The following is a 13,370-nucleotide window of genomic DNA, read 5'->3' on the forward strand; positions in this document are numbered from 1 at the left end:
GCCTCCCACTCTCTCCCTATTTATTTCAAAACCCCCTTCCCCTCCCCCTTTTCTGATGAAGGGTCTAGGCCCGAAACGTCAGCCTCTCTGCTCCTATGATGCTGCTTGGCCTGCTGTGTTCATCCAGCCCTGCACCTTGTTGTCTCGGATTCTCCAGCATCTGCAGTTCCTACTACCTCCACAAGAGGAAACATCTTTTCTATATTCATCTTATAAAAATACCATTGTACCTTCAATAAAGTCATACCTCACCCATCTAAACTCCAGCGGAAACATGCCCAATGTCCAACCTTTCCGCATAAAATAGCCTACTCATCCCAGGTATCAATCTACTAGACCTCCTCTGAAGCACTGCCAATGCTTTCACGTTCTTCCTTAAATAAGGACGCCAAAATGGCAGTGTTAGAGATGTGGTCTCATCAATAATCTCTCCATGCAGGTAAATCGCTTCAAGGCAAGAAATGATTAATCAGGAAAATCTCAAGTTTGATCCTGTTAACTGATTCCTAAACAGCTGTACACTAATTTTGCTTAGAGCATGATACACAAAAATCCTCATTATCTACAAGGGAAAGGGGTACACATTTATGCAAATAACAGAAAATGTGGATTTCACTACCATGCAACTCTCCTATCTGCCACAAATGGTCATGCAATCAGGCTGAATGAGTCTACGAGGGAATCACAAGTATGCGGATCCATGGATAGCATATCACAAGATATCAAGAAGTGAGTGAATGTAAAACTTTTTTAAAAAAACACTTCCAAATCTTAATGGAAAAAGCAGAAATTTTAAAAATCCACCATTTCTGTCTAAACAGCTGCTGACTTTCCAGTGCTATGTTTTTATTCCAGTCAAGTATCTGTGGTATTTTGCTATTTGTTTAAACATTAACTCAATGTGGTCAAAGCCAGTCAAATTGGAAGGTCTGTGATTATTAAACTTATGATGCAGTTGACACAAAGATAGGTGGAGGGACAGGCAGTGTTGAGCAAGAGAGGCTGCAGAAAGACTCAGATGGGCTAGAAGAATCGGCAAAGAAGTGGCACACTGAATACAATATGGGAAAGTGTGACATTATGCACTTAAGTAGGAAGAAGAGAGGTGTAGACTATTTTCAAAATCAGGAAAAAGCTTCGGAAATCTGAAGAATAAAAAAGGACTTGGGAGTCCTAGTTAAGGATTCTCTTAAGGTTAACATGCAGGTTCAGTTGGCAGTTAGGAAGCCAAATGCAATGTTTGCTCATTTCAAGAGGGTAGAATACGATAGCAGAGACGTATTGCTGAGGCTATTTAAGGCTCTAATCAGATCACATTTGAAATATTGTGAGCAGTTTTGGACCCCACATCTAAAGGAGGAGGAACTGGTGTTGAAGGGAGTCCAGAGGAGGTCTACAAGAGTGAGAGCTTGGTCTTGACATATGAGGAGCAGTTGAGGACTCTGGGTCTGTATTTGATGGAGTTCAGACAGATGGGGGTGGGGATCTGGTTGAAACTTTCAGGATACTGAGAGGCCTGGATAGACTAGGACCTGAGTGCACAGCCTCAGAGTGAAGGAACTATCATTCAGAACTGAGACGAGCAGGAACTTTTTCTAGCCAGAGAGTGGCTAATCTGTGGAACTAGTTACTGTAGACGGCTATGGAGGCCAAGTCATTGAGTATATTTAAGGCACAGATAGATAGGTTCTTAATTGGTAAAAGGTTATGGAGAGAAGGTAGGAGAATGGGGTTGAGAAACAGATCAGCCATCATCAAATGGCAAAGCAGGGTCAATGAGCTGAATAGCCGAATTCAGCTCCTATATCCTATGATCTTGTGCTTTTAAACAGTTCAATTCCCCCAACTACCGTTATGGAGACTTAAAGGGCTCCTAAACCTCATCTATTCTCAATATACACCCAGAACTTCTGAACAAACACCAAAACAACAGCATCTTATGATTATTGCCAAAAATATCTTGACGTTCCCATGAGATTCACACAAGCAATTTGAACTCTATCATCTAATCAGAAACGTCAGTGCTGTATTGAAAGGTTAAACACGGTTTAACAACTCAGTGGGAAAAAAAAACTAAGTCATTGTCTGGCTGTTGCAATGGCTCAGTTAACTGAAACACGACTATGCAAAGAAATGCTGGAGGTACTTCACTTGCCGCAAGTGACAACATCTCTAAAATTTGTTCAGCACAGCGCTGTATACAAAATGTTGGTTGGATTATACATTATCCAGAGTACTTTAATTTTGGAGATCAAGAAAACCAATTGGGGCTACATACATAACAGGCTTTTATGTATGTTTATAGGTACCATTAATCTGTAATTTCAAGTCAAATATAATGTATTTTTAGTTACTTACAGGAATAAAGAATTATAGAATCCCAAGCTCTACTTTCTATGATATTCAGAACTGAATAAAAACGAAAAAGGAAAAGAAATGCACAAAAGCAGCAAAACAATGGAGGCCCTAGAGGAATACAGAAAATGCATGGGGGACCTCAAGAAAGCATTTAGAGCAAAGAAGCAATGAGAAAATGCTGTCAGCTACAACTGGGAGAATTGCAAAATATTCTACAGGTACATCAAAGGGGAAAGAGAATAATCAGGGAGCAAGGGGGTAATCAGTGCACAAAGCCAGAGAACACTGGATGCCTCACATCTGTCTTTACTTGGGAGAAGGAAGATCCAAGTACAGAATTCAAGAACATAAACTTTTGACATCCTCGGGTAGATTGATACAAACAGTGAGAAGATACTGGAGGTTTTGACAGATCTAAAAGTAGACAAATCCCCAGGTTCGGATGAGTTGTATCGCAGACTGTTATGGGAGACAAAGGAGGATATTACAGAGGCCCTGACCCAAATTTTTACATCAGCTTTGGTCACAGGGAAGGTGCCAGAAGATAAGAGAACAAATAATGCAGTACAAGATGGGTGATCGTGATAGACCAGAGAACTGCAGACCAATAAGATTCTAACATCAATGATAGGGAAACTATTAGAGAAAATAGAGAATGAGAAAATTAATCTCCATTTAGAAATGCGAAGTTTGATCAGGAATAGTCAGCAATGTCTCAGAGGGACGTCATACCTAACAAATCTAATGGAATTTTTCAAGGAGGTGACTAAGTGTTGGGTGAGGGTAGGGCAGTTAATATAGTTTATATGGATTTCAATAAGACCTTTGACAAGGTCCCACATGGGAATCTAATAAAGAATTGGATCCAAAACTGGCTGGAGCGACAGGAGACAGAGGGTGGTGATAAAAGGGTGTTTGTAACTGGAGCCCAGTGTGCAATGGTGCACCACAAGGGCCAACACTGCATCCTTTACTGCACTGTGTGCAAGCTTGCTTATTGCAAGAGCAATAAAGTAATTGGCTGGGGTGGTTGACAATGAAGAGGATGCGGTTACATTACAGGAGGGTGTAAACAAATTGATCAGGTGGGCAGATCAGTGACAGATGGAATTTAACACAGATAAAAGTGAGGTGCACTTTGGAAGGAAGAACAAGACAAGGGAGTACTCAATGAATGGCAAGATACTAGGAAGCTCAAAGAGGAGACATCTTGGGCGCTTGTCTGGATTTCTGAAGATGATAGGACAGGCTAACACAGAAGTTAAGGAGGCATACAGGATGCCCAACTTTGTTGTTTAGAGGGATTTGAGGAAAGGGTCTTTACCCAGAGGGCAGTCTGGGTGCACTGGGAGGGTAGTTGAGGTAGGAAGCCTCAGAATCTTTAAATAGTACTTGGATGAGCACTTGAAGAGCCATAACTTTCAAGGCTGTAGGACTAGTGGAGGCATTGGTATACTTTAGGCAGCACTAACACGATGGGCCTAAGGGCCCCTTCTGCACTGAATGATTCTGTGATCCTCAATTTTCAGATGGCAGTTTTAAAAGCAAGATCTGCACGTGAAGTTGAACAGTACAGGTGTTGCTGATTTATAAACTTCCGACTTACGAATGATCATACTTATGAGCACAATTCATATACGGTATTAAAAATTCTGAAGACCCAACATACAAACTTTGCCTGTACTTTCAAATGGCAGCTTTCCGTGGTCCTGCATTGCGTTCAACTTGCAGACCGACTCCAGAATGGAACCCATTTGCAACCTGGGGATTGCCTGAATTTACATATTTGACTATTGCCAATGATTGGTGCCTTTAACACTTGCACTTCTTCAGAAATCAAAGTATATATGACACTGAATAAAAACTAGCCATTATTACTGCTTCCAGACTACAACATCCCAATGTATCATCGCCTTTCTAAAAGGCAGAAATTGCAACATAAAGTGACAAAGTGTCAGCCACACCCAGAATTTCCACTTTCTTTTAAAAGTATATATTTCTTTTGGGAGTAGAGGAGGCAGGATAAACATTGCATATCAGGTTTCAAATAAAGTACAAAATAATTTCTGCTACCCTACAAATTCTGCATAAAAGAAATGTGAAAGTTTAGATTTTATTCCACATCGTTTTTTCCCCCCACTAACACTACTGACTACAAGTTCTTGATGTTTAAGAATACCATTTACAAAATTTTATTGCACATCTGGATAATGGAAGAAAAAAAGGGATTACAAGTAGGCGAACATCTTGAACAAATGCTTTCAAAACTGTCTGCACGCATTACCTTTCATACGGACCAATTGGGAGGAATGCCCATTGCTACGTTCTAATTTATTTTTATGTTTAAAGAAGTGGAAACTATGCAAAAAGATACAGCATTTTATACATCAGATGTTTATATCAGTTATAGTTACCTGTACCAGTCCTCAAGCCAACTGCAGACGATCCTGGTCTACGACTGGTACCAACTGTACGCCGTGAACTTGGAGCTTTTGAAGACGTGGAGCTCGCAGAAGATGGCCTATTTCCATCCGTCGAATCATCTTCATCAAAATTCTTATCTGGATTAGATTAAAGAATAAAGAAAATTTCCTCAGAAGCATTCCAAAATACGCTTCAGTATAAAGCCTTTATCTATCCTTAGCTGCCAATTAGAGGAGCCAGTTTCAACATTACACATCACTGCTCTATTATCAGGTGACCCCTATTTCTTTTCAAAACGACATCAGAAACACCTCTAAGACTGCAAATTTCTGAGCTTTCGTCCATTATATGTTCTACTCTCTTTACTATATTACATTTAGAGCATTTTAGTTCACGCACACCTATGCTAAAATAAACCATCACTTACGAGCACACTTTTTTTGCAGATTAGTCTTCTCATCATCTCTCCCTTTAGAAATCGCAATCATCTCCTCTCCTTCAACAAATTCTATTTGCAATCAATCCAGACAATGATCAATCATGCTCTCACGTGCTAGGAGACGAAGCACACATTGCTCATTGGGTATTGAGCATTAAAACAAATACTCATGATATGCTGGAGTGTATCTGTCAGAGTCTAAACAGAATAATGCAGATGCCCAAGTCTAATGATGGAAAAGGTACTGTAACTCTGTTTCAAAGTCTTTAATGACAAAGGCACTATCAAAAAAAGGGAAGTAATTGGCAATCCCTATTGCTATTAAAACCCACTGCAAGAGTCTGCCTCAAGCATCTCACAGGAGGTGTTAGCCGGACGGCTCAAACAGCCGTCATCAATTTCCTTTGACAAATAAAATGTCCGCTTCATTATCTATTCCAGACTCTTTTGGCCTCAATATTAAACAGGTGCCATGTTCAAAGGCAATATTAGTGCTTTTACTGGTATATTATGTCAGATGATCTTTTTGGGAAGCTGCTCGTGAATTAAAACGAGAGTACTGTTTCTTAACACACGTTTGACCAGACACCCTTTTCATGAGCTGCAGTAGAGATCTAAACATCAATATGAATAATGAACAATCTGATATCAAGTTTACATCATAAAAAGAGACACATGCACAGAAGCATTTATTTTATATAAGACTTTAAAAACAAGCATCAGTGATAATTTAATAAAAGATATGCTTGAATAATGCAGGAAGCAATGATTCCCCCGGTGGCAAGAGAAAAATGCATCATCACAGGCTCAGTTACCCGGCAACACTTGTTTCAGAAACTTGGAAGAGGTTTATGGGTTTAATAATAGTGAATTTATTTTTTTCTTTAATAGCAGAGAACTTTTTTGCAACACCCTAAAATATAGGTTTCACTTGTTTTGTTATATCTCCAAATTTGCAGATGACACTACGTTGGATGGCAGTGTGTGCTGTGAGGAGGATGCCAAGAGGCTGCAGCGTGACTTGGACAGACTGGCTGAGTGGGCAAATGCAATATAATGTGGATAAATGTGGAGGTTAACCGTTTTCGTGGCAAAAACAGGAAGTTATTATCCGATTGGTGGCAGTTTAGGAAAAGGTCGGGGCAACAAGACTTGGGTGTTATGGTAGAACAGTCGCTGAATGTTGGCATGTAGGTGCAGCAGGCAGTGAGGAAAGCTAATGGCATGCTCTCCTGCATAAGAACAGGATGTGAATATCAGCGTAAGGATGCCCTGTCGCACCTGTACAGGGCCTAGGTGAGGCCACGCTTTGAGTATTGTGCGCAGTTTTGGTCTCCTTGTTTCAGGAAGGATATTCTTGCTATTGAGGGAATCCAGCAAAGGTTCACCAGATTGATTCCTGGAATGGCAGGTCTGACGTATGAGGAAAGACTGGATCAACTGGGTTTGTATTCACTGGAATGTAGATGAACGGTGGTGGTGGTGGTGGTGGTGGTTTATCTCAGAAACATATAAAATCCTGATGGGACTGGTCAGACCAGATGTGGGAAAAATGTTCCCAATGTTGGAGAAGTCCAGAAGTAGGGGCCACGGTCTAAGAATAAGGGGTAAGCCATTCAGGCCTGAGACAAGGAAGAATTTCTTCACTCAGAGTTGCGAACCTGTGGAATTCTCTGACAGGAAGCTGTTGAGGCCAGTTCATTAAATGTATTCAAGAGGGAGCTGGACGTGGCCCTTGCAGCTAAAAGGGACCAAGGGGCATGGGAAGAGGACGGAAATGCAATACTGAGATTGCATGATCATATTGAATGGTGGTGCAGGCTCGAAGGGCTGAATGCCTGCACCTATTTTTCTATGTTTCTATATCAGCATAGTTAACAACAAAGCCAAATAAAAACTTGAAAAACTACATGTGCTGATGAAAGACAATTCTACCCACCAAATGCAGTCATTCAAATCATTCTATCAACTCTCTAGCTACTTGGTCTTCTTAACAGAAAAACCACATCAAATATGAACATAACTGCAAGGTAATCAAGACCCACTCAATCTAACAATAAAGCAGCAGTGAAGTTGTTGCTGAAAACATGAGGATATGATAGGAACTCGGCCATGATTTTTATACTATTACAGCTACATACTGTGTCATGCGTTATCTCTTATACAATTATCCACTTATTCAAATGTCATACCTACATCCGAAACAAATTGGAATCACTGTCCAAGTGGGGGCAAGTTTAAAAAAGATCCCAGTCAGAAACAAATAACCATGGTCAGACTGTTTGGATTTGATGGGTCCATCTGTGACATCACCAGTCGACTAAGCGAGAGATGATCAGTATCCAAGCTGACGCATACAGAGTGACCTCATGGGCAACCAATGGGAAGGTTTTTGTAGTAATAGTCATGCACTCAGGTTGAGGAGTGGGAGGTGTGGAGGACAGAAAGCAGGAAGAAATAAGCAGGAGTGAGTCAGATTTTATTTCGGGGACTGACTTCTGATAGTTCACCAAAAGAATCACAGTAATAATCCATGAACTTGCATATTGCAGAAGACACTGTAGCTTTAAAAGTAAATCATTAGTTATACTACTTAAAATTGCACTTTTATTTCATGATTTTATAATCTTAAGCTTCTGACCAGAAAAATAATAAAGGTATTACATGCTCAAGAAATAGATTGCCTGAACAAAATTTGTTCTGTCTGCTGACGGAAAGCTCCACAATTGCAATTAAATCACCTCAAAAGAATTTCCTTTTTGCCAATTCAATTCACAATTCAGCTAATGAATCCATTTTACATTTGATTAAAAAGAAAAACAAATATAAAAATAAAAGTATGTGAAAGAAATTGAAGATTAAAAAGGAAATCATTGCACAAACGAAGGATACACAAAACAAACAGACCAGTTTTGAACATAGTAAAACTGTATCCAGGTGTGTGCGCACGTGCGCGTGTGTCAGTTGGGGGGTCGGGGGGCGGGCGGAGGTGCCTGAATGGTGGTAAACCTCCAACTGGATATGCTCATATTAGAGCTATTCCTTCATCAACCTTTCACTTATACATGCTTATACAAAAAAAAACTAGGAGAATCCCCTTTTCCAATGTCTTTCACAATTCCACGTTGCTTTTCGTATTTGCTTTGTGTCTCTGTTCTGATACTTCTGTATTCTGCATGGTTCTCAACTGTGTTTACTACTTGACATTTGTCAAAGCACAGCTTTTCTTCTTTAAATTAATTTCTAACTGCTTTGTCATCCAGGGAAGTCTGGATTTGTTTCCCCAGCCTCGAGGTAATAACCCTCAATGAGGTCAGAGCCATCTCCTCTTCAGTAGTAACCTCCTGTTCAGCTATTATTTTTTTCCCCACTAATCTTTGATTCTAATTTTTACAGTCCAGTTCTGTTTTTGCCCCACTGAAGTTAGTTCTCCATCAGTTGATTACTCGCTCTCAGGACTGACTAAGTTCAATTTGCACCATCATCCTAAACCTTACAATACAATGATGATTATCCCGTAAATGTTTCCCCACTGTCACATGAGCCACTTGACCCACTTCATTCTAAATCGTCTCTTCTATATTGGAAAATCAACACAGACCTAACAATAAAAATTCCAATCACCTGATTACAAGTTACACATAATATCATTTTAAATGGAATCCAGCTGTCTGACTGAAATTGTGGTAAAGTCTATCACAAACTAAAAAGGACAAAATGTCACATCTATTACATTGGTCCTTGACTCTAAAATTTTCAAGTATATGTAGAGTATAAGGGGATAAAGATAGCTCTGCAATTAACTTACTGACGTACATTTATGAAACATCACTTTATAAGTAAGATGTATTGAAACAGATTGCAGTTTTCATAAATCTCAAATAGCAAGTCATAAATTTTGACTAGTAGTCACACTCCTCTCCAAATCGGATGATAATACATTTAAACTCAATTAAAATCCAGGTATTTTCTGCATGTTTGGAGACAAATTGCTCATACTACATAGTGCCATAGCAGATGTAACAAAATAGATGAATGTGTCCATCTGAGGCTAACCACCTTTGCCCCAGGGTATCAATGCAGGATACTCTCAGGGGAGGGCACTTGATCCAAACAGCTTCAGCTGCATTATCAACAAACTCCATTCATCACTAAAATCAGATACAAACCGGGTATCCTAAATGAATCCAGTCCCATTTGCCAGCATTTGACCCATATCCCCCTAAACCCTGCCTATTCATGTACCCATCCAGATACCTTTTAAATGTCATGATTGTACCAGCCTCCACCACTTCCTCTGGCAGCCCATTCCATACACGCTGCACCCTCTGCATTAAAGTTGTTCTTGTGTCGTTTTTAAATTTTTCCCTTCTCACCTTGAGTCAGTCCTCTAGCTTTGGACTCCCCTATTCTAGGAAAAAGACCTTGGCTATTCACTCCATACATGGTCCTCATGATTTTATAAACGTCTATAAAGGTCACCCGATGCTCCAGGGAAAATAGCCCCAGCCTATTCAGCCTCCTGTGTATAGCTCAAACTCTCCAAAACTGGCAACATCCTTGTAAATCTTTTCTGCACCCTTTTCAGTTTAACAACATCTTTCCTACAGTAGGTAGACCAGAACTGAACACAATATTCCAAAAGTTTTCACAACATTCTCTGTAAGGAAGCTATTTGGCCCAGGTCAGGTATAAAGTTAAGGGCTTCATAGTTTAACTTTTTATACAAGTCTTGAGCCTAAAACAAACATGTGTCAGAAAGATATGCTCAAAAACATTTCAGTTTTGGAACTTAAACATATGCAGGAGGCCATGTGCATTGGTTTCTATGGTTATTTTGAGTATGAATTTGCTTTAAGTATCAACAGTTATTGTGGAGTCACACATGGATCTCCTAAATAAAGGATATGATAGACTTGAGAATTCTTAGTTGCATCATTGGAATGATACTTAATCCCTAGAAGATGACATGATATGTACCAAACAGACACACAAATTGCTTTCCTGGTGCCATCTCATCTGGACATGGATCTAGGGAAGGGGGTTAACTACGAGGAACAAGCTCTAATATGCCACACGTTAGGTTAGTCAAACACATGATGTTGGAGGAAGTATATTAGGATGAATAGAGGATTGGCTAACTAATACAATGACAGAGTTTGGAATGTGGGGGCCAATTTCAAAAATGGGATCAGTGCGGAGGCCACAATTATTCACAATATATACAAATGACTTGGATGAGGAAAAAGTGAGTGTACTATAACTATAAATTTGGAAATGACACAAACATAGTGGGACGGAAAATGATTATGATGACAGAGCAGACTTCTCAGGCTGAATGGCCTATGTCCACTCCTATTATAGCTTCTGGTCTTAATAAAGGATTGATCTTATAACATGATCGATTTGTGAAAGAGTGAATCAGGGAAAGTTAAGAAGTAATATGGTTCAGAGAACTATTCCTTTAAAGAAACCCCCAAATAGAAATTGGACATACACTATCTACCCAGCCAAACCAAAACTGACCATGAACTGTACACGCACAGTGTAGGCATCACCCAGGCAATTGCAAATCTAATCTTGCAATGTCTGAATCAAATCAATATTCAAAGGAATTTCTAATCATGCTCTCTGTTGTGGTTGGGAAAGGGATATTAAAAGGACAATATTTTGATAGTTGCGTGTACAGAAAGGAGGAGGAGGAGGAGACAGCACTCCAGCCAACTGAGAACTGGTGTTCTATTTTGGAGTGGCTACGTCCACTACTTGATTAAGTGTCATTCTTTTTGTACTTGTTTTGATAGCTTAATAAATTGGCAAACTTTGTCTAAACACACTTGCACCTTGAGTGGTCTCATAATTAGTGTGTTATAATTAATGTCTGATTGAATTTAGGAATACTACAATGCCACTCTGACAAAATGATAATTAGTGTAGCAAACTTTGTGCAACTTCAAAATATTCTTTGTATAACATTCCCACTCAAGCAGGTTGGGTGTCTTACAATAATGAATCATATGGCAATGCAACTGACAGCCAAATATGCACTGCCAAAATTTCTTGGACAGACATTTCCTTCTAGATGCATACTTTCCAAATATCTGTCAAACACTGTTTGCTAACCAAGACGTTTTTATTTGCAGTCCATTTTTTATGCAAGCCCAAGTCATTCATCAGACTTCATATTCTCTCTATTACAAAAACCACCAAAACCCACCTTGGCCTCACTCCAGCATACTTGTCATGGAGGCTCTCATACAAAGCCATATCACCTCCAGACCCAACCAACTCAACACTCTCCCACCATCTGTTGACTTCAGCTCCTTCAAAACTGCTTCTCGTATTCAATACAGCACCAAGCTACACACAAACAGCTCCATCTTTTCTGATCTGCATTTGCTCCAAATTCCTCATGCTGTCAATACAAAATTCTTAACTTAAGTTTTAAATTCTCTTCATGGCTCCATCATCTCTCATCTCCTTAATCTGTCCCCACACACACAGCATTTCTCTCAAGTATAATATTTTGTGCATCCATTCTATTGTCACTACCAGCTGGAATGTTTCCAGTTATTTAAACTCTAAGCTCTGGGATTCCTTGCCTCACTTTACTCTCTGCCTATTCATCTTCCCTTCAAAACCTATTTCTTACAGTGAGTTTTTGGTGAAATTTTGTACTGCAGCCTTCTTTGGCTCAACCATTGACTTCTGATTCTAAATACCCAAGTAAAATTTTAGGACATTTTTCTGTATTCAAATAGGGCAGGAGGGTTCAGTTGCATGGATTTTTTAAAAACTATATCAAAACTATAAGCAGTGCAGGTTAGCAACGACACTGGTTGTTACCAGAAAATGAAAGAAGACAGACCATGTGAACATCATCTTGCACTGAGAAATCATGCAAGTAAGGAAAAGTGATAGTACGATAAACTTACATAGCATTCTGAATAAAATTAATGAGTTTACAGTGCAAATAGAAGCAAATAAGTATGATTTAGTGGCAGTTAATGAGACATTGTTATAGGAGATCAGAAGTGGGAGCTGAATGCCCACTGTAATTCAGTGTTTTGGACAGGTAGAAAGGAAAAGGAGGTGCTGCAGCTTTGTTACTAAAGGAAGAGATCAGTGCTGTAATATGAAATTATTGTGGTACTGGAGATCAAGAATATACCAGTCTCAGTGGAAAGGAAAAAAAAAGCGAGGGCAAGAAATTCCTAGTGGGAGTAATCCACAGATCTCCGAACAACAGTTCCACAAGACAATAAACCTGGAAACACTGTAGCTTGTAAGAAAGGTATAACAACAATCATAGGTGGTTTAAATATGCATACAGACTGGATTAATCAAATAGGCATGAGCAGCCTCAAGTGAGAGGTTACAGTATTAGAGATTGTTGCTTGGAGCAATATGTTCGGGAACCATTAAGGGAGCAGGCTATTTTGGATTTACAATAGTGTAATGAGATAGGATTAATCGATCACCTCTTGTAGAGAATCCTTCAGGGAAGAGTGGTCATAGTATGCTGGAATTTCAACTTCAGTTTGAAGATGAGAAACTGTAGCCTACACTAGTGTTCTGATATTAAACAGAGATAATTAGATAGGCACAACGACAGATTTAGCCTGAATGGACTGGGCAGAAAGACTAAGAGACACGACAGTTGAACAGCAGTAGATATTTAAGGAAATACTCAATCCCTCCCAATAAATATATTCCAGAAAGAAAGCGAGATTGTAAGAGCAGGAAGAAAAGGATCCATGGTTAAACAAAATACAAGGACAAAACTAAGGCATATCCTATTTAAAGGTCAGTGATAGGCTGGAGGATTGGGAAACTTAAAGACCAAAGGGTTACTAAAAAAGTAATAAACAGAGTAAAAAGTTAACTATAAAAAGCAGACTAGCACAAAACAGAAGAACAGCAAAAAAAGTGTATGAAAAGGAAGACTATTGCTAAAATGAATATTAGTCCCTCAGAGCATGAGATTGCAAAGTTGACAGTGGGGAACAAAGAAATTGCAGACATTAGAACAATATTTTTCTCAGTTTCCAGGTCCGCCAACACGAAAATTATCATAGAACTTAGAATTCTTACAGTGTAGAAGCAGGCTATTTGGCCCATCGAGTCTATACCGACTGTCCGAAGAGTA

General features: G+C 39.4%; 1 protein-coding gene across 1 annotated transcript in view; it reads right to left on the reverse strand.

Annotated features, from left to right (window-relative positions):
- LOC125483530 (CLIP-associating protein 1-like) overlaps positions 1-13,370 on the reverse strand; it is a 62,730-nt gene that overhangs the window by 24,189 nt on the left and 25,171 nt on the right. The window contains exon 3 of the mRNA XM_048599251.1: positions 4,773-4,919. Within this exon, the coding sequence (XP_048455208.1) occupies positions 4,773-4,919 (147 nt within the window). The remainder of the gene's footprint in view (positions 1-4,772; positions 4,920-13,370) is intronic.

This window comes from Rhincodon typus, chromosome 7 (genome assembly GCF_021869965.1).
Source record: "Rhincodon typus isolate 14 chromosome 7, sRhiTyp1.1, whole genome shotgun sequence".
Classification (NCBI taxonomy): Eukaryota; Metazoa; Chordata; class Chondrichthyes; order Orectolobiformes; family Rhincodontidae; genus Rhincodon; species Rhincodon typus.